At 37.5% G+C, this 23096-nt stretch overlaps 1 protein-coding gene across 2 annotated transcripts in view; it reads right to left on the bottom strand.

Annotated features, from left to right (window-relative positions):
• tpd52l1 (tumor protein D52 like 1) overlaps positions 1-23096 on the bottom strand; it is a 47250-nt gene that overhangs the window by 7833 nt on the left and 16321 nt on the right. The window contains exons 2-7 of one of the 2 annotated variants that reach the window (XM_002936010.5): positions 14202-14317; positions 11490-11638; positions 6046-6147; positions 4921-4935; positions 3001-3039; positions 884-944 (exon numbers count right to left, since the gene is read on the bottom strand). In XM_002936010.5, coding sequence (XP_002936056.2) covers positions 884-944; positions 3001-3039; positions 4921-4935; positions 6046-6147; positions 11490-11638; positions 14202-14317 — 482 coding nt within the window. The remainder of the gene's footprint in view (positions 1-883; positions 945-3000; positions 3040-4920; positions 4936-6045; positions 6148-11489; positions 11639-14201; positions 14318-23096) is intronic. The other variant, XM_018094233.2, reaches the window with a different exon arrangement.

Genomic DNA, 23096 nt, shown 5'->3' with positions numbered 1-23096 from the left:
ACCGGGAAAAAACCCGGTGGATCCCACCGAGCCAGTCCCTGACACTGCTCCTCCCTGAACTCCACGATCGCACTGAAAATAAGTATAATGCACGCTCGTTCAGGAGGGGGAGGGGGTTGGGTGGTGGCATGAGTCCCTGGTAAGGGTGTTGGGGGCCCAACAGATGACTGACTGAATTTGAGTATCTGCCTTCATAGTGACCTTAGCGTGTGCTAATAGAACATACATTATAGCTTAAAAAACAAAAAAGGGCATTTGTAATGTGATTTTATTAAAGGAATAGTAACACCAAAAAATTAAATGTATCAAAGTAATTAATATTTTATGAACCATTGCCCTGCACTGGTAAAAGTTGTTTGCTTCAGAAATGCTACTCTAGTTAAACAAATCTGCTTTGTAGAGTGGGAGTAGCCATTGAAATTTAAAAAAAAAAAAAAAAGGAAGAAAAGGCACAGGTTACATAGCAGATAACAGATAGTTGCATAGTTCCCCATTGGATTCTACAGAGCTTATCTGTTAACCACTCATGCAACCTATGCCTTTTCTCCTTTCCAGCTGCCTCTGTGGCTACACAGTAGCTTATTTATATTAATTATAGTAGTCTTTCTGAAGCAAACACACTTTTACCAGTGTAGGGCAACAGTACATTATATCTGAATTATTTAAAAAAAAAAATATTTGGTGTTACTGTTCTTTAAGTGAAAAGAAACCATCATTTATGTATGATGCTTTTTTTAATATGCTACTGCTCTCACAAGCAGGCCATATATGGTAAGACCTGGATCATCATAAAAGCAGAGAAACCATTCGCTGGACCTGTAACATTACCAAAGACATTCTTATTTCATTTATTTATTTAGTCTAAAAATGAACTGAAACTTACTCTCAATGTAGTTACTGTATTCTCAACTCTCTCTTCAAATGACTTGAATGTTGGGGAATTCCTGGATGAATACAGCAATGGGAGAGACAGTGATCCGCATGTGGCACAACACACCAAACCTCTCAAGTGGGTTATAAGCATATAGTATTATAACACTTTCCAGAAATATTAACTATGCGGTTGATTTAATAAATACTATGGTGGTAATGTTATCATTACCGATGGTATTTATGATAAATGAATCTATATTTGTTTGTTCTGAAGGATGTTCCTTCTATAGTTCCTTCTAACATCCATAATTACCCACTTCATTCTGTGGCCTAGCATGATTGTATTTGAACAAGTGAAAGACAGCATTAAGGTTTAGGTGAATAAATCTATTAAGATCCACAGTATACAAGGTTGTGGGGTGCATACCTCGACCTTTAAGATTTTAAGTTCTGCAAGTGTGCTTTATTGGTTATGGCCATTTCCTAGTTAATGGTCATTGACCATATTAATGGATGACTACAGTTTAGCCATCAAAATCACATACTGTATAGTTGATCGTCCTATGGAATTACCTATTGAATCATCCAGTTCAATCCTTTCAGTTTTATGTTCTAAACCAGGGCTCCCCATCCTTTCTTACTCGTGAGCCACAGTCAAATGTAAAAAGACTCAGAGAGCAACACAAGCCCATAAAAGTTCATGGAGGAGCCAAATAAGGGCTAAGATTGGCTAGTAGGCAGCCTCTATGTACACTATCAGCTTACAGGGGGCTTTATTTGGTAGTAAATCCTGTTTTTATTCAACGAAAATGTGTCACTAAGCCAGAAATTCAAAAATAACTCCCTGGTTTGGGGGCACTGAGAGCAACATCCAAGGGGTTGGGGAGCAACAAGTTGCTCCCGAGCCACTGGTTGGGGATCACTGTTCTAAACTTTTTCATATTGACTGCACTTAAACCACTCTTGCTTATTACATTAATTATTCGTTGTATTATATTTAAGGTAATAGAGCTTTTAAAGGTATGCATTAGTAATGAGCAAATCTGTCCCGTGTCGCTTCTTTGGAAACTTCAGAAAAATTATCAAAACGCAAAAAAATCGCCTAGAGTGAAATGTGGCATTTTGCTGTAAATTCATGTCTGGTGAAAAAAATTGCTCATCACTTGTGTGCACACAGTTTAAAAAGATTTTTTTTGTGCAAAGCCCTCAGAAAATTAGGAAATCCCACTGCTTTCCATAGCACGTAGTGCACAGAATTTCTGAAATGCAGAGGCATATGGAATCCCAAAATGCTCCATTTATTTTTAAGTTCAGACAGTGTTAATGCATCTGTTTTACATAAGCCCAGCTAAATGAGCTCATGTCAAGTCCTGCCATAGGGGTATTTTCCTTTTAATAAGCTGTCATTGTTTTGGTCTGTGTTTCGTGGTCCTCCAATAAAAATAATTCTAATGAAGAATTCTGCCTGAAGATTTGCTCATTGAGTGCCTCTTCTTCAAAAAACACTGTTTTAATTAAATTCTAAAAAATACATTAGTATACTGGTATAAAAAAATCAATGAAATAGTTTTTTAAAAATAGTATTGAAGTAATTTTAAAGAATTCACTTCTTCCAACATTATTGCATATGCAGCAAGGAAGCTTTGAAAAAGATTTTAAAGAGGGTTTCATTTCTTGAGACTGTATCCAAAACAAGAAATACAGACCATTTGGCTTCTCAAACTGTGCTCAGCAGCTCCTTTCTTCCATTGCTAAATATAAATTCTGTGTTCTTTTTTTCCACGTTACCACAGAAAATTAAACTTCACAATCACAATTATGTTGTCTAACATACTTAAGGTTAATGGTGTTATTAGCATATATTTTTGTCCTGTTATCACTGAAGCTTACATACTAATTGTTTAGAAAGTGTTGCGCTAATGATTCACTCCTTCCTCCCGTGCACAGTTGCCTCTGGGAATTTAATGTGTGTCAGCCATTTCTCAATCAGCTTTAAACAATACAGGTAAAAAGAGCAATGCATGCACACAAAAAAACATATTACAGCAGTTAGAGAAGTACCATACATACATACAAAAGTACAACCATGTATTTTCAAAACACATTCACACATGCCAGTAAAATTACCTCATGGCTGGCATACTTATGGAGTGGCGAATGGAATAGCTGCCACAAGAAGGCATTAGAGGAAACAAAACAAAATGCATCACTGTAAATTACGAAGCCCAAACCAATTATTCCTTTTAATTAAACACACTTTATTCCTATCTGAGCATCAAGACTGTTAGAATTTACTGTTAAGAGGGAAACAATAACAAAGTAATTTTTTTTAGCTCATTTTAGTTTATAGATATGCCACTGACATGATAGGGACTAAGATTATATTGACCTTATATTGACCTATGTAATAAATGGACATGCAGACAAATTAACTATGGACAAAGAATTGAGTTGGGACACACTTTTTTTACAGGTCTGCATGAGGCCCCCCATTATTATGAGAAACTACCCACCACCACCACATGTGAGTTTCATAGGCATTCAGTAACAGTTAAATGTATGTGTAATATTACAGTAGACTGAACGCTCCCTGAATACTTTTTCCATGAAAGCATTTGCTTTCTCCCCTCAACAGCAAGTTTTATACTCCGTTTCTTGTACTTTTGGAATCCATGGGGATCAGAAGGCCTCTAGATTTAAACAGTTGTGTAACTTATCCATATATACATTAAGCAGTCTCCCTGTTAAAGTCTTGGGGTAAATTTTTAATGCATATATGCAAACTACTGTGGGAATGTGTCCTGTTCAAAAAATGCCTTTACTGCTGACCACTGGGAATTTAAATCTATGCCTTATTATTATTGTAGATTTAAATGTAAGTGTATCGTATTTCCCATGACTAACAAACTGTATTTTCGTTCCACAAGAGATACCAATATAAGTAAAATTAATATATATGAATAATAATTTGTGTCACTAACATGTAATATGAGAGAAAAAACAGAGTTTGGATGATGCAAATTAAATTAAACATTTTTGTTGGAAATGGAATGCCTGGTGAGTAGCCTTACACCTGCACAGTCTACTTTTGGGTGATAAGCAATTTTTATATCCATCAACAGGAAGTACTGGATGGTGTGTTCAACTGATTATAATAGTGTGGGAAATATAGGTTTTAGTGGAAATGTTCAGATATTTTCTTTGCTGGTTTGAAGATAGGGTGCTTTAGAAAGAAAACATTTCAGACAACGAAACCCACAGGATCAGAGCACAGAAGCTAAACAAATACAAAGAAAATGTCAAAGCAACCATTGGGTGGCCCTCACATTCCTGGTGATTAATAGGCTTTTGAAAAAGGCCCTGAAAAAGTTACACTGATTGTAAGTAATTGTTACTTGGAGTTCCTATACCTGACTGTTTTACTAACCTAACTGTCAGTTATAGCTTCTAATGCCTACTACTTACAAATGCCTACTACTCCACAAATATGGCAGCCCCCTCATAGAGGATCAAGGTGGATCATATAGGTAATGTAAAAACATCTGGAAAATACTTTTATGGCAAAATTATAAATATCATGCAAAGACAATGTTATAATATATGTAAAAAAGGCTCTAATTTCACATGTCAGTATCTCTTTAAGGCTAATGTCCCACAGAGCAAGTTAGTCAGTTGTGATCTCTGCTACCATGGCCCATTAACCACTCTCACATACCTTTCCACTGGCAACAATAGGAGTCACCTGTGGAAAGGATTATGCATTGCTTTAGCTTTTGGCCTTTCTACCAGCGACTGCTTTTGTTGCTGGTGGAAAGGCATTTTGGAGCAGTTAATTGCCCACAACAGATGTCTGCTACCGCGGATGACTGCTTCAAAATGCCTTTCCACCGGAAACTGAAAGCGGGCAACTAACTTGCTCCGTGGGACTGTAGCCTTACTGCTTTACTAATATAGTAAATAGCAACAAAGAACAATATAAATACAAAAGTATTCCTCATCTATATAAAACAGAAATAAGTAAATAAAAAATTAAGGAGTTTACCTTACCTAATAGAATGCGATCTGAAGCAGAAGATGGAATAGCAACAAAACATAACAGTATTAAATAACCTTAATTCAGAAAGATGCATTGTGGCTTGATCTGATTTGCAGTCCACTAAGCAAAATGATACTTATTCAGCTACATAATGCCTGTTTATGGTAATCAGTATCAGCACCAATGTATTGCTTACACAAAATTACCATCTATGGGGTATATGTATCAAAGGGTGGGAACAGAACTTGCAATAGGAATATTTTTCAGAGATGCAAATTTTACCTTTGCCAAACTGTGGCTCTATTCTCAACCTAAAATAAATATGCCCCTATGAACATACTCCACAGTTTTGATTCCATCTTGAGTATATTTCTAGGTTTAAACTTACAAGGTCACAAGGGAAATAGCAAGTCTGCTCTTTTTGTGTTGTATCAAAATGGCGAGGAAAATAGTTGTTGGCAACAGTAACAACAACTAAATGTCTAATACTTTTATTCAAGGTAAATGCTTCATGTTCAGTATAAAAAATAACAAAGATAACTTAATATTTTAGACTTATTGAACACAATTTTACCATCTTCTTTCATTATCACATTAGAAACTGGAGCCAACATTGTATCCACAGTTTATACAAATAAAATATTGTTTTCGAATGCAAATGTGTACTAAAATGTGGTTTACTTCTGTTTCAGTTAAATGGGATAAAATGTATAAAACGGTGGCAGAACTGCAAATCATGCCTCAGGCTTGTACAAAATCACCTGGAATTTAAAGGGTTAAACAATAGTTCAATTGTTTCAGATGGGAGATAGTATACATTATGAAATATAAATGTATACAGTATCTTCTGAACCTATTCAGAAGCACTGCATAACTTCAGATTTAAATTTAAAACTGTTCCTGCCTGAGGTATTTGTTACTCACATAATTTGGGATAAAGTTGGAAAGACACATGCATGCACAAGGAGTGATTTAGTCATTTCCAACAGGATATCTAAGGAACTGGCTCATAAGTAGCTAAGAAGCACTTGGTTCTTAGCTACCACCTCTTTAATTCATTTAGGAACTTGGTTTGTGTGTAGTCCTTTGGAAACAGGTAATTTCAAGGCTGGTAGTGGAAAGAGAAAGAGCAGTACCTCATATCTCCCAGCTTCTTCCCAATTGCACTTCCCACATTAGTTATAGCAGCTGTTGCTTTTAGTCCAGCTTGGCTTAGAGTTTCCTGGGTTTTCTTATACCTAAATTTTAAGGAGAAAGGACAAGATAATAACAAAGTCCACTTAACAAACTAAATATTTTTATAATATAATTGAACTATATAAATAAGAGATGAGAAACCATTGTTATAGAAGGTTAATATATTCATACAGCAAGTGAGTTTTGCATTGAAAACTTCAAAGTGCAAGAACAAGGTCATTTTCTACTAATTAGTCTTGTCAAAATGGGGATGCACCTTGCAGGTCCTTTAAGTATCACTGATGAGGGACATTGCTATACAATAATGATTATTAGCATGAACTTTGCTGGGAGAGAGAGAGAGAGGTAGGGCTACTGGAAAACTCAGAATAATTATTTAAAGGACATTTTGACCCTACATTTTCCTACCATGTATATAAGTTTGACAAATCTCCCCCACCCACACTGCATCGTTTGTACTGCATATATCCCCTTTGTTCGCCAGCACCATCACATTTTCCTAAAACAAATAGCAGCTTTCAACTGGTGGTCATTTTCCCTCTGACATCATCAGTGAATTCTACATCTGCAAACAGCATGTGCGCTGTAACGTTCATGCAATGAAGAATGCAGGCTTACACAGGCCGAACTTACTTTTAAGGATGCACTGAATCCGGGATTCGGCCAAGATTTGGCCTTTTCAGCGGAATTCGGAAGAATCCATGTCCTGCCCAAATCGAATCCAAATCCTTAAAATCATGTGACTTTTCGTCACATAAACAAGAGTTTTTTTCGCTGTGCACAGTTCTTTCAGTAAAGTAATTTGCATATGCAAATAAGGATTCAGATTTGGTTCGGTATTCACCTAAATCTTTCATAAAGGATTCAGAGTTCAGCTGAAGCCCAAAATAGTGGATTTGATGCATCCCTACTTACTTTGATAAAAAAAAAGTCCTGCTTGGATTGAGCACTGTAATGGTTAAACTCAGCTCAGGAGAGAAGGGTAGGAGAAAAAAAAAAACATGTTTCTCCAGCAGGGTGCACTATAGACTGGAGGGTTTTTTTTGGCAACCTGAGTTGAGAAGAACTGAGCATACTCAGTTAGCCAAGAGCCAAAGTCAATTCCTAAGGGAGGGGGCTGAGTGGGTTAAAGAAGAAAAAAAGAAGTGATTAAGGGGATGCTGTAGCCTTACTATTAACATTTTAACAACTGGAGTGGCAGGTATTTAGATATTTCAAAGAGGCTGTTTGCTGAATACATTTTTTGTGGGGGGTTTATATGTCCTTTAACCAACAGATAAGTTATATTATAATAGGTGGCCTGGCAAATAATTTTACATTGCAATAAATATTGCCCTCTTAAATATTTTCTCTTGAGTCAATATTTTGTGATGCCCTGTGTGCTCCCTCACTGATTACCAAAAAGGAAATAATGCAGGTTCTACCTGTAGCTTTTGGAGGAAATAGGGGTGTAAAATATGCATCTCTGTTTGTACATTGTCTGAAGTAACTAGTATGTATGTGTGCCCTTGGTTTATTTCTGAGCACAGTAGTTCATACAAGCCAAAGCGTGAGCTTTATGTGTATATACAGTATAATACAGACTCTAGTACACCATATACTGACTTTCTTGACAATTTTGTGCTTCGTAAACAGTGTTGGAAAGGCCCTTACCTATTTCATTTGCACATCATGTTTTTTTAGTGGAGTCCCACTAATTAATGATTTATCATTAATGATTAGGGGAGGGTGTTGTAAGTAATGTATCAGTGTTTGCTAATGACACAAAACTAGCAGCCCAATTAATTCCATGCAGAATGTGGAATCCTTGCAGCAGGAGCTTGACAAACTGGCAATCTGGGCTGTAGCAAGCAATGCCAGGAAGCAGCTACAAAGGCAAACAAGGGTTTGAGCTGTATGAAAAGGAGCATGAGAAGGGAGCAGAGTCATTTTGGGTTAGGCTTGTTTCAATTTCTGCTTGGTGAGTTTCAATAGTGAGTAGTTGCGCAGACATGGCAAAAAAGCTCAGTTTTTATGTTTTCTGTTTCACTGTGCTGGGAGAGATCGTCTTTTGTCAGTGTGACGATCATTTGCGGTATCACACTTTACCCCGGGGTCACTCTGTTGATGACGCAGATGGTGAGGAGGCCTTGCTTTCCTCTGCTTTATTGGAATACTGCACACGTTCACCAAACAAATGGCAGCACTTGTTTAAAGCTTCTGGTTTTGTTACAGAAAGACTAATGAAGCATTAAGAAAACCATTTCTTGGTGCAATGAGAGTTAGTACCCAAATAGTGTCTACACAACATCATGGTAATTGGCTGACCAGTGATCCATTTACTGACTTAATTAGTGACACTCTTCTCACATTAAATCCTGAATTCATTTAAGTGCTGATCTGTGCTTATCTAAAGAACAACAGCTGTAGCGCCCAAATCATTTTTGCTTAGTTTTTCATCCTTAAAGCATTATGGGACTGTGCAATTGGAAATGTGCACTTTGAGCCATTCACATTTACTCATATCAGACATCTGTGTATTTTCTATTTTTTCCAGGTAAACAATTTGCAAATTTTACAATTGAAAATGTAGACAATTATTCATGGCTAAAGAGAGCAAATCGCAAAGTTACTGCACCACTGCTTTACCCAAACCAGCTACTCAGATCAAAACAATAAATGAATATTAAATATATAACCATACAACAATAGCTTTAACTAGGTGAATCCAAAATGATCTGCAAAGCCAAATAGTTTAGCGACCAGTCATTTTACGTTGTAGGAAATACCTACAAGATGAGTCTGTAGATGTCTAAGGAGCAAATTAATCAAAATTTGAGTTTAACACAATTTGATTTTTTTGCAGCAGACATTGCAAATTTGACTTCCCGTTACTCAAATTTTTGAGATTTATTGAGCATACAAACACAAAAACTGCAGCATGTATGGTATACTTGATAACATGCCCATGTGGGCTTTCATATGTTGGAAAAAGAGATCAGACCTTAAGGCTGAGGATTGATGGACATAGATCTGCAATAAGCCAGAATACAGGGTTCCAGTCATATGACTAATGGGAATGCACATGGTTGAGTGAGTGCTATGTGTTTTACCTTTATATACTGTGTTTTTTTATTGTGAATTGGGTCTTGCTAAAGATGGTGACCGAAACGTTGGCCTGTTCTTTTAAATGGTTTAAATAAAGTTAATTATTTTAAGAAAAAGGTTCAACAGTGTCTTGATAAAGGTCTTAGGTGGAGACCGAAACGTTGGCCTGTTTTAATACTATGACACAATAAAAGTAATGTTTTATCCTTAAAAGATCCTGGTGTGCACCTTATATCGTTGGATTTTTGGATAGTTTGATACATGGAGGTAGCACCCAGGTAATTTGTATTGCAGGTTTGGTGTGCTGAAAGTGTCTTGGACTGTGTATGTATATATATATATATATATATACACATATATATACACAAAGGATGGCACACCGCTACATAACATACCTCGGGTGCTCGGTAAAGGGTTCCAATAGATGGTGCAACTAATAAACCTGTAGCTAAACATTTTATGGAGAAGGGTCACAGGCTCCCTACCTTTAGATATATTGCTATTGACCATGTTCCACCCTTGCGGAGAGGAGGTGATAGATCTAGAGCTTTGCTCTAGAGGGAGGTGTTCTGGATTAAAAAATTGAACACCTTGGCCCCATTGGGATTAAATAAACACTGTTCCTTAATGGAACAGTGTTGCAGTGCTTTTTCCATTTGCTATATTTTAACTGTTCTACTTTGTTACATGTTGTGTCATCATGCTTTTTTGGTCTCTGGATTAGATCAGTGGATATGCTTTTAATTGATGTTCTCTCTGACTGTGTATACACCTGTATGATTTGAGATGAATGATTATTATTTAATTCTGAATACAGGGTTCCAGTCATATGACTAATGGGAATGCACATGGTTGAGTGAGTGCTATGTGTTTTACCTTTATATACCGTGTTTTTTATTGTGAACTGGTAAAGGTGGTGACCGAAACGTTGGCCTGTTCTTTTAAATGGTTTAAATAAAGTTAATTTTTTTAAGAAAAAGGTTCAACATTTTTATATATATATATATATATATATATTAATGTAAGGTGATGGGCCAGAATATAAATGGGAGTTTATGGCCAGTGGTATGCTCATTATAATTCTCCTTATGGTGTTTGATATTGTTTTCTCCTTGGTACAGGGTTTCTTTTAATTTTGACACATGACTGGAATGACTTGTGCCATTGGGTGTGGGTTTGTGCTTTTATCTATTTATAGCTTTGATGGTTTTTACATGTTTAAGGTCTTGACAAAGGCCCAAGATGGGGGCCGAAACGTTGACCTATTTCTCCATGTATTAAGTTTTATATATTTCAATAAAAGCTAATTTTTAAAGGATTCCCAGTGTGCACCGCTATACCTGTGGACTTTATTGAAATTGCTTGAATCGGTAGCACCTGGGTCAATTAGCCATTTGCTAAGGAGTGCTGAACCCTCGTGGTTTGTATATATATATATATATATACACAAAGGATGGCACACCGCTACATAACATACCTCGGGTGCTCGGTAAAGGGTTCCAATAGTATAAAAAAGACCAGCAACTCCGGGATTTCTTGTGAAAAATCAAAACATATATTCAAAGTAGCATAAACAGCCGACATAACGTTTCGGTCCCCATCGGTCCCAATTGCCCTGAGAAAGGTCCCGATGGGGACCGAAACGTTACGTCGGCTGTTTATGCTACTTTGAATATATGATTTGATTTTTCACAAGAAATCCCGGAGTTGCTGGCCTTTTTTATACTAATATATATATATATATATATATATATATATATATATATATATATATATATATATACAAAATCCAAAAATAGGTAGCACACCATAAGCTGACATTGATATCTGGGGGCCAGTTCAGTAAAAATAGATAAAAATGCAAACATTGACGGCACTCACAATTTGCACAAAAAATTGTCAAAGAACATATACTGTAAGTTACAAAACAGTGAGGTTTTTATGAATCCATCCAACTGAAAGTTTTTTCTGCTTAAATTGAATTTCGCACATAAATTTTCATGTGTACCATAAAATAATGTTTTCTCATGAAATTGAATCTGGCCCAGTATGTGATAGTGATCCATTTAAATACAGTGGCATGATGTGGCAGAGTTTTCTTTATCCATGCTCTTTAAATATCTTTAAAAATTAGCTGTCCTTTGATTATCCAAGAACATTTGACAAATGTGTTCAGATGGAGTTGACTGGAAGATTTGTATTAAAAATGAAAACCAATCCTCAAAAACAATACAAATCCATGCATATATATTAGCAGCACAGTACAGCACAGTACAGTACAAAGTTAAGGACTTACGCTGAGTGGGTTTGTACATCGTGCCAGCTGCGACTGAAGTTCTGCTTCAACTCATTCATCATGCTGACTCCAAGCTTTTGCTTTATTTCTACGAGGTGCTTCTCTTTAGCTGCTAACACTTGCCGTAGAGTAACAATTTCATTCTCCAACTATGTAGAAAATACAGAAAGAGAAAGCAGGATTACAGTGAGCAGATCTAATCCTGTGAGGACCCAGGTCAGTTTACAGTTAAATATTTTGTGTGGTGATAGAGAGAACAAATTTAATTAGTTTGATAAATGTTAATTAGAGAATTACCTCACTCATTCCTTCTTGTTAAGGGCCCTTAAGGACAGTGTTCTGCATTGTTGCATAATGGACTTTACTGTTTTCAACAGGCAACAACACATCAAGAAGTTGAGCGTATATTATTCATATATTTAGCTCATAACCAAAATAAAAATATACCAATCTTGAAACAAAATTAAAAATCTACAAAATACTTTTAATGCTGTCATATTAAAATGGTTGTTCACCTTTGTATTAACATTTAGTATGATATTCTAAGATTATTTGGAATTGATGTTTATTTTTTAGTCTTTGTGGAATTTTAGATGCAATCTGCTTGCTAAGGTCTTGTTTACCCTAGTAATCAAGCAGTGCTTTGAACGAGAGACTAGAATTTGAATATAAGAGGAACTGAACAGTAAGGCAAGGAATGAAAAGTTATAAAAAATAATAAAATTGTAGCCTCACAGACAGCGCCAGATTTCACTATAGGGCGCCCATGAATCAATTTTATTGGAATTCCACGTGAAAGACCAATACAAAGTGGTGTACACGTGAGAAGTGGAACGAAAATCATACATGATTCCAAACATTTTTTACAAATAAATAACTGCAAAGTGGGGTGTGCGTAATTATTCAGCCCCCTTTGGTCTGAGTGCAGTCAGTTGCCCATAGACATTGCCTGATGAGTGCTAATGACTAAATAGGGTGCACCTGTGTGTAATCTAATGTCAGTACAAATACAGCTGCTCTGTGAAGGCCTCAGAGGTTGTCTAAGAGAATATTGGGAGCAACAACACCATGAAGTCCAAAGACCACACCAGACAGGTCAGGGATAAAGTTATTGAGAAATTTAAAGCAGGCTTAGGCTACAAAAAGATTTCCAAAGCCTTGAACATCCCACGGAGCACTGTTCAAGCGATTATTCAGAAATGGAAGGAGTATGGCACAACTGTAAACCTACCAAGACAAGGCCGTCCACCTAAACTCACAGGCCGAACAAGGAGAGCGCTGATCAGAAATGCAGCCAAGAGGCCCATGGTGACTCTGGACGAGCTGCAGAGATCTACAGCTCAGGTGGGGGAATCTGTCCATAGGACAACTATTAGTCGTGCACAGCACAAAGTTGGCCTTTATGGAAGAGTGGCAAGAAGAAAGCCATTGTTAACAGAAAACCATAAGAAGTCCCGTTTGCCACAAGCCATGTGGGGGACACAGCAAACATGTGGAAGAAGGTGCTCTGCTCAAATGAGACTAAAATGGAACTTTCTGGCCAAAATGAAAAACGCTATGTGTGGCGGAAAACTAACACTGCACATCACTCTGAACACACCATCCCCACTGTCAAATATGGTGGTGGCAGCATCATGCTCTGGGGGTGCTTCTCTTCAGCAGGGACAGGGAAGCTGGTCAGAGTTGATGGGAAGATGGATGGAGCCAAATACAGGGCAATCTTGGAAGAAAACCTCTTGGAGTCTGCAAAAGACTGGGGCGGAGGTTCACCTTCCAGCAGGACAACGACCCTAAACATAAAGCCAGGGCAACAATGGAATGGTTTAAAACAAAACATATCCATGTGTTAGAATGGCCCAGTCAAAGTCCAGATCTAAATCCAATCGAGAATCTGTGGCAAGATCTGAAAACTGCTGTTCACAATCGCTGTCCATCTAATCTGACTGAGCAGGAGCTGTTTTGCAAAGAAGAATGGGCAAGGATTTCAGTCTCTAGATGTGCAAAGCTGGTAGAGACATACCCTAAAAGACTGGCAGCTGTAATTGCAATACAAAGTATTGACTCAGGGGGCTGAATAATTACGCACACCCCCACTTTGCAGTTATTTATTTTTTATTTGCATTAAAAAATGTTTGGAATCATGTATGATTTTCGTTCCACTTCTCACGTGTACACCCCTTTGTATTGGTCTTTCACGTGGAATTCCAATAAAATTGATTCATGTTTGTGGCTGTAATGTGACAAAATGTGGAAAAGTTCAAGGGGGCCGAATACTTTTGCAAGCCACTGTAATTGTACCAGCACACCGTTGACATTTGTTTGCACACACCTACAGTAATCTGTATAATGCCATTGCCTATTAAACAATCTGTAGCTATGGCTATCTAGGCATTATGTTATATGGTATTCACTATCCTTTAAATTGCTTTTTGTATTTAGAATCCTCACGCAGCTGCAGATCTCATCCTTTATCACTTCGAGTACTAATTTAAAATGACACTGTTCCATCCATCCAATATTTGTGTATTTTCCACTCACATCTGTGGATGTTTTGTTGATTACATTTCTGTACAGCTAAATATTTTTTTATATAGGAAACTTATTTTGGCATTTTGAAGAGTATGCAAAAATATTAATCTTCTACTAATAATAGCAGTTAAATATTTTTTCCCAGGATGGAGAAACAAATAACAAAATATGCAGAAAAATCACCTTAAACAATTCACTCTTCAGTTCTTCTTTCTCTTCTTCAGATATAGTTTCAGAATAATCAATGTCTGTAGCAAGTTCCTCATCTGTTTCCTGAAGGGGCTGAGTGTCCAAGAGATCTGTAACCAAGTGTCATAGTAGTCTGTCAGTAACTTCAACATGTACTTAATGCTGGATATTATTGAACTTAAAGACATCCCAAAGAAAGGCAACAAAGCTGGTTAAGGTTATGGAAAGTCCAGGGCAAGGCGGGGTCCTAGGAAACTCGCCCAGCCACCTGGGGGGCTGGAGGTTAAATTATGATGAGGTGGTGGGGGATTAGTGGTAGGCAGAGAGAAGATGTACGTGCCTAAGCCCCCCCACCTTTGCGCCCTAGGCATGTGCTTCTTGTCATCTTGTTTGACCCTAGGAAAGTCTCAGTTATAAAGAAAGACTAAGTTGATAATGTTTACTTAAGGGGAGATATAATAACTACTGTATGTATAAACATTTAAGGGGAGCATATAATAATCTCTCTAATACTTTATTTACTCTTATATTACTAGTTATTTACTAGTTTATTACTAGTGTCCAGCAGACATGGAGGCATTCATTCCAATTAGAAGAAGGCTGGTTCCAATAGCCTCAAGAAGGGGTTGGATGGCTTTTTACCAAATCACTAAAAACAGGGTTACTGAACTTAGCTTTTAGCAAACTCTTTATCTAGAGACTGGTCGACGCAAATCATCAAGCAGAAAATGAGGTTCAAATGTCATAGAAGCCAATGCTACTTGCACTGATTTCTGACCTGTCATATAATGATAATTTGCATTAATCACATCACTAATCAGCCTTCTGTTGGGACTTTCACATTCTATATACAGTATATTGTGTGTCGGTCCCTAAGTTTAGGTAACTGACATCAGCTCAGATAATATGATGTTAATTCAGCAGAAAAAGCGATGGGGAGCTACTTCTACTGTGGATGACTTTGAATTCACAGATCTTCACTGCTAGAGGGCTATGGTTGCCTTGGGCTGGTATTTCCATGTTTAGATTAAAACATGAGTGTAAACTGCTATATAGCTTGCCTCAGCTTAAAGGAGAACTAAAAATGAATATGTATATATATATATATATATACTGTATATATATATATATATATATATATTATATATATATATTTTATATACTGTACTTACTGCACCAGCCTAAAGTTTTAGCATCTCAATAGCAGCTATGATCCAGGACTTCCAACTTGTCACAGAAGCTTCCCTTCTTGGAAAGTGTCTGCTCAGTGTGCTCTGGGCAGCTAAGCAAAATCTGGTCTATCATAAAAGCTGATGCTTCAGGACTGCTTATTACATTCTGATGCTAATTAATCTGTGCTGCCATGCAGTAATTATTTGTATTAATTACTAATCAGCCTTATATTGAATCATTTATATTCTATATATATAGTGTATTGTGCATTGGTCCATAAGGTCAGTTACTGACAGCAGCAAAGAACATGTGCAGTGAATCAGCAGATAGAAGATGGGGGCTACTGGTGCGGTTGCCTTGGGCTACTACAGAAGCCCATAACATAAATATACAACATTACTGCCCTACTTATTTAGATAGGATTTAGTTCTCCCTTAACCATTTATGTACACTTTAACAGAATATCAGTTAAGTTGTCACAAGTTATTGAATACCTACAGTACCTTTGCTACCTTAAAGAAAAATAATAGCATCTTTAACTTCTAAGTAAAGCAAGAAACATTCTGTGCACAAAGAAGCTACAACCTTAAAGGGGTTGTTCACCAACAGTTCACATTACTAAAACAAATCTTTTCTATAAACATACAGTGAAACCTCAATTTAACATCCCCTGATTTTACGTTTTCCTGCATTTTACACCATTGTTTTGTGGCCCCACTAATATATAACACATAATAAACTTCGTTGATTTTACATTTTCACAGATTTTGCACCATTTTTTTCTGGTCCCCTGAAAAACTTGAAATGGGGGGTTCTACTGTAGTTAACAAAAAATGTGCAGCTGAAGAGATATTCACCTCAGAATCACCCCTCTGCTGATCCTTCACTTCTGCACAGACCTTGTGGGGGTCAGTAAACCCTATAAACACTACAGTTAAGTAAGTAAGCCTCAGCAAATGCATGTACTTCGCAGTTAGAAATTTGCTGGATATTATCAAGGCAGAAGAAGCAAATGAATAAATGGAATGCAAAAAGCTTGGTGTTGCTTAGGCAGTCTAAAAATGCTAAAAATTAAAATTAAATGCAAATTGCAAAAGTGCTCAGAAAAGCACCCCTTTAAGAGGATTTACTTTTCCCTTGGTTAGACATGGATCCAAGCAATACTTGGGGGACATTTATATGACATTGTGCCAATTTTTCAGCTGCAGCAATAAAAATACACTGAACTGTGCGGACAAACTCTTGTGTTAATCTTATAATCCATCCTGAATGTATCAGTTGAATTACCTGCTAATACTGTATAGAAGAAAAAAGCAAAGTAAGGCAAAGCTATGCATGTTGCTCGATTTTTCAGCAGGTGAGTTTTATTTGAGGTGTCCTGCTGCTGTACACTCACTGGAAATTGTAAAATGCAAAGTAACAGTGCAGTTGGAGAGTGTGTGTGGGAGGCAATGCTTTTCAATTTGCAGACTTATTGTAGGGTATCAGGAAAAATAACTATTTTAAGGATGTATAGAGCAAAACATTTTGAGTCCTTTCTTTCGGCTACAAGTACTGAGTTTACAGAGAGCATGCTGGCAGGGAAGGTTTTAAGGTAAAAAATTAGATATATAAAGGCAGCAGAGCCTTGTTTCTGTCAAATATGTGCCTTAAAATACTAATTGCCACTGAAATAAAAGAGTTTATTTTGTGTTACAGAATGGAATATGTTTATTCAGTGCAAAGACTGCTATAATACGAATAGGCAGAGTCTCAACAACCACTCCAAAAATGGTGGCAGCACACCAGCAAATGCAAAATGTTTGGACATGTAATTTTAAGGGGCATTTAAAGGTACACATCTACTTTTGTTCAACAAAATTAGTGAAAATTGCATTGAGAAACTATTTAGCCTATGTTTTTCGGGGGTTCTTTTTTTATTAGTATTACTATTAACATGTATTTATAAAGAGCCACCATATTCTGCTGTACTGTACACACCATAGGTGTGAAGTTTCCTCTTAAGGCAACTTCGTCGACCTTGGCAAATTGTGGCGCCGCGTATGCCATCCCACTGGTGACTTACATTCTAGCCGGTGGGATGGCATTGTGGGGAGATTAATCGCGACAACATAGATTTGTTGTGGCAAGACTAATGTCCCCGTGTATCACGCCCTAAGAATTCTAGGAATTTAACCCTTACTAGGTCCCCTCTTAATCAGGCAAGTTTATTTAAATAGAGATAATGTGCATGTGTATAAACAAGAGTCACCCTTTGCTTGAGCGTAGCTATTTGCAGCCAGGCTAGCAGATAACGAGTGGTTCATTATCTTTGAACAGCAAATTGATTAAGTGCTTAATGGCAAAAGCACCAGGAAGATCAAAATAATTAATTTACCCTTTGCACTGTTTAGCACAAAAAACTCCAACAAGCTCACTAAGGAGGGCCATAGGCTGTCTACCTGCTGTGCACTCCCACAGAGAAAAACAGGCAGCAACCTTACTTCAGTGCTCAGTAGTGACTTAAAGGAGAAGGAAAGGCTAATAAAGAGTTAATCTCAAGTTGCAGGCATACCTTCAGTTCTCTCAATAGTGCCATTAAGTCTCCCCATATTTCTCCTGTTCAGATGATCAGAAGCAGGAAGAAAAAACGCTGAGCTGTGTAAAGAAAGTTCCCATAATGCCTCGCTCCTGCACCAAGAGTAAGACCGGTGTACATGCTCAGTGTGTAAGACTATGGGGCACATTTATCAATCCACGAACGCTCCAAATGCGTTTTTTTCGTAATGATCGGTATTTTTGCGACTTTTTCATCACCGTCACGACTTTTTCGTATTTTGCATGTATTTTTTGTGACTTTTTCGTCGCCGTCGTGAAAAAATCCTATTGTTGCGCCGAGTACAAAAATTTCGGATTCATTCAAGCTTCGGTATTGTGACTTTCCTTGGGTCAGGTTGAAGCTGCAGAGTGCCATTTATTCCTATGGGAGGCTTCCAAAGTCGGAAAGTTTTTCCCGCCGCTTACGATCGTTCAATATGATAAAGTTGCGATGGCGACGAAATAGTCACGAAAAATACGAAACGTTGCAATATTTTTGTTTCCAATCCGAATTTTTCCCATTTCGGAATTCGAATTCATGTTTTGGTAATCTGCCCCTATGAGTCAGCTTCCTGCTGATTGGCTCAGATCCACATTCCTAAGGAGGGGGAGTGAGTTCTTAGCATTCTTGGGGGAGGGGGGAGCAGGAGAGGGTAAAAGAGCAGAGAGCTGCGTGTCTCTGGACAGGAAAACAGACACAATAAATCTTTTGACAGAGGGCTCAATGCAGCGCTTATGTGCTTATGGCTGTATTTACATAGACCTTTCTGAAAAAGCTTACTTAGTTTTTACCTTTCTTTCTCCTTTAAGCCTAAATGGTCAGGCACTATAGTCCACAACTGGGAAAATCTGCAAAAATGTAGCTGCTAATGTGGGTAAAAATATGATGAATTGTGCCAAAAATATCACTTGCAAACTACACTTGCATTGGTAAATTGTGTTTGTTGCTTGCCTCCTCATCTATTCAAATTCATACCATACCTTACATTTATTTACTGTATATTTCACACAAGTTCACATATTGCAGTAACACACCAACCTACAGGTCATTTATGAATGGCACTAAAAATATACATGGAATTATTGTTATTGCATATATGGACGTCCCACAATATCTGTGTAGTAGTAGTATTAGAAAAAACTTCTTCTGTTTAACAGATACTATCACACATGCCACAGGACCTGGGGCCAAGGCTGGGGGAATTCCCCATGTATGGCATTATATACAGGGAAACGAGAGTGGCCCCTCTCACCAATTCCTGATTAGGCAAAGGGATCAATCCCCAGCATTCGCACACCGAATCCTGCCTGGCCTGTACAGATTCCTTGCTGCCAACTTGCCTTTTGAGATTTTACAGCCTCGTTAAAATAAATGAATCAATGCTCTTTTAGTTGTGATCAATTGTTTAACCATATTTGAAAATGATTATATTAAAGTTAGAGGTTTTTTTAAAAAAAAATATGCTAGTGATTAAGGAAAATAGAATAGAATATTTGACATACTGGCGGGTCACCTTTTGCAAAAAAAATGTCCACTGTCAATTTAACTTGTAGGGAAAACATTGTGATCAGGTCAGGATTCAAAACAGGCCCTGGCATTTCAAGTACGCAGAGGTAAAATTGGCCCCCCACAGGCCCAATAAATAGTGACTGTCTGTGGCAACTTAGAGCAGCCCCTCTGGCATTTGCCAGAATCTACAAATTGCCAGCCCAATCCTGGGTGTGACCTAGAGCAGATTGTAGGCATGCTGCACTTTTGTCATTTTTTACAGAACTGTAACTAAATGTACATGGTGTACTAGTAACTGCCAGCAATGCGTTTCAGAGACTGACTGACATCTAGGACATGAAGCTGTAGGATGCTGGGTTTTTTTTATTTATTTTACCTTTTGTCAATATTCATATTCTAATCTGCTCAAATAGTCATGCCTGTGTAATCATTGCATCATGTTCTTATCCATGTGTTAAATAGAGTCTTTATGTTTCCTTCACAGGAGCAAGGTTGGATTATTTATGTGTGATTTTCCACATGTTAGAAAAGTGGCTGATTTGGTTGGCTTGTTCTGTGATGCATCCATCCCATGTGGAAAATGTGGTCTCTTATAATGAGAAGTACTAATTGCAGGAGTGATATTTTAGGAGTATTGTCAATGTCAAAATGGATTTTCATTCTGCTATGGTATTTCTTTTAAAATTCTAACCTAAAGCTCATTGGCACATACCTTTATATGTATCTACAGTAAGGGGTAGATTTACTAAAACTCCATAATTTCTCTTTTTTTTATTCTCAAATTTGAGTAAAATCGTTTTTCCAAATATCTAATATTTACTAAAAATAATCGTAAGGAAAATTTGCTGCAAGAAAAGTTGTAAAAAAATTCAACTTTTTCAAATTGTTGCCGCGAAAATCCTGACTTTATTGAATTGTCGCTGTGACAATTAAAAAAAGTTGAGTTTTCAAACAAAACCCAGGAAAATCTCTAAAGTTTCAATAAAGAACTTCAAGGAAAGGGAAGGGTCCTTTGCCATTGACTACATGAACTCGACTAGTATATCCTGCCAAATTGTTGAATTCGAATTTTTAGACATTTAGACGCACAGTAAATCTTGGAAAAGCTTTTTTCTCTGCAACTTTTTATGCTAAAAAGTCAAGTTTAAAATGAAAATTCGAGTTTAAAAATCGATGGTTGATAAACAGGCCCCTAAAAGTTATATTTGAAGTCAATTTTTTTCTTTTTAATTCTCCAATAGAAGAAAAATATATGGAGCAGTCAAATCATCACTGAATAGAATGCACATTTATTAAGTCCATTTAAAAACACGTTGTGCGAGTGCAAAACAGGACCATACGCTTGATGCGTTTCGTGGTGTCACGCCACTTTCTCTTTTTAATTCTAGCACATTTTCAAATAAGAAGTTTGTGATGGAATGTGGCCATATCATACTGGCTAGTTTACTGTATCTTTTAATAAAAAGCCATGGGTTTCAGGCATGTCCATCTCTCCAAATTTGAGGTTAATGTCTCCTTATGTGGGCCTTTAATAAAGCACCACCTTGAGAAAGTGTTTTTTGCCATTTTGCTAAGCTTGGATTTTTCCATCCAACTTCTGACCAGAATACATATGTCTTTTCAAAATTAGCTTGGGGCAATAGATTTTACCAAACCCTGTATTTTAACCATGGGCCTAAAGGCTACCCATAAACAGAGTTAACAGCTTTTTCTCAGATTATACTGTATGATTCTCAGGCTCAGCAGACTCTAAATCTACCAAGCACCATCAGAGTGACACTGCATTAGGATTCAACAATCTGAGCCATTCAGACTTTCCAACCGGATGTATGTAGGAAACGTATTGCAAATAATCTCTCTCACTCAGTGCCCTTCACTATGCTCACAAGATCTGTGTGTAAGGTCTTTGTTACAAAGCCACATGACCCCGAACAGAAACCTACAGTAGGTGCATTTGGTACATTTATAGCCTAACCAGTTTTATCCAACAGATGTAGTTGCACTACCTTTTTTTCAGGAGTTATGTGTATAAAGCGTTTGAACACTCAAAACCTACAGACATGATATTCACATCAGATAGCGATTCATTAATTTTTAGTCTTTGAAGGTATAGCGTGCAGCCTACTGTGATCAGAGAGTGACAAGTGGAGAGGGGTTGGGGGTCGGCAAAAGTATATCCTGAGATCTTCCATGACCCTGAACTAGGAATAGGCAGACAGAATATGTACATGCCTAGTCTCCCCCTCAGTATTGCACCCTAGGCATGTGCCTGTTCTGCCTACCCCTAGTTCCAACCCTGATTCGATAAGCCAATATGACAGATCTTTTAAAAATTCCAAAAAGATTCTGCAGGTCACCAATAGCATTAACAAACTGATTTTTGATAAATATCCCATTGTGTTAAATTTCACCTATTCCCATACCATTCTGTATACTGTGTATACGCAACTGTAACATTAATATTGGCTCTGAATTCTGACATTTCAATAAAATACGTCACCACTTGTAGTTCTAGAATCAGGTGGGGCTTACTGAAAAGGGAGAAGTGCCTCCAGTTGTGATTAAAGTTAGCCATTAAAGTAGCTAATATACCATTATTAGAACAATACAGATGGAATTAGTTTGCTGAAAACCTAAATAAAATTTTACTGATTTACATTTTTGAGTTGCATTCACTTCTTTTAATTTTTAATTCAGCTTGAATTGCATCTTCGAATGCTTTAGGGCAGTGCTGTCCAACCTCGTGGTACAGAGGGATGGAATTTTTCTGGCCTACGTGGTGGAGGGCTGATAACAGAAGCCAGTTTTGACCACTCCTCTTTTTTAAACTGCATCCACTTCAAACCACACCCATGTTACCACAAGAGCTTTTGAGACCATGCCCACCTTAATGGTGGTAGTGCAAAAACACAAATGGTTGGTGCTTACTGTAGGGATATCACCCTTCATTCATATGTGAAATAATTATATTATGTCATTATGACACACCTTTAAAGGAGAAGGAAAGGCATTTTGGCATTTTACTGCCAATAGATTTGCCACATTAGTGCCACCTATAACATTATATTTATTCTGCAGGAACCATTACTATACCTGAGTAAACAGCTTTAGAAGCTTTCTCCGTTTGCTCAACATAGCAGCTGCCAATTTAGGTAGCTTCTTTCCTGCAGTCTCTAGGCATTTTAGGTGAGATCACACATTCCTAAGGGAGGGGGGAGGGAGTTCTTAGCATTCTGGTGGGAGGGGGAGCGGAGGAGAGAACTGCGCAGACTCTGGCCCGGGGAATTAAGGATGTTTCTGAGAGAGGAAGTCAGACACTGCAACATCATGGTTACAAAAAAGAGACAAGAAATCCTGTGTTTCTTTTGATAGAGGACACATGCTTATGGCTGTATTTAGATAGACCTTTCTGATGAAGCTTACTTAGTTTTTACCTTTCCTTCTTCTTTAAATCCATATTCCTCCTCCTCCCCCCCCCCCCCCCCCCCGTGGATAGCACAGCAACCCCCTTCGCATAATTATACACCTTAGGAACCATATATTGACTATTTTCAAATGCTAACAAACTTCCAGAACAAACCCCTGCCAGGTTCACCTCCCACAGGCAGCATAGGGCAGGCAGAGTATGG

Source organism: Xenopus tropicalis, chromosome 5, assembly GCF_000004195.4.
Source record: "Xenopus tropicalis strain Nigerian chromosome 5, UCB_Xtro_10.0, whole genome shotgun sequence".
Taxonomy (NCBI): Eukaryota; Metazoa; Chordata; class Amphibia; order Anura; family Pipidae; genus Xenopus; species Xenopus tropicalis.
Note: the sequence above shows the minus strand (reverse complement) of the source record. Positions and strands in the feature narration are given on the sequence as shown.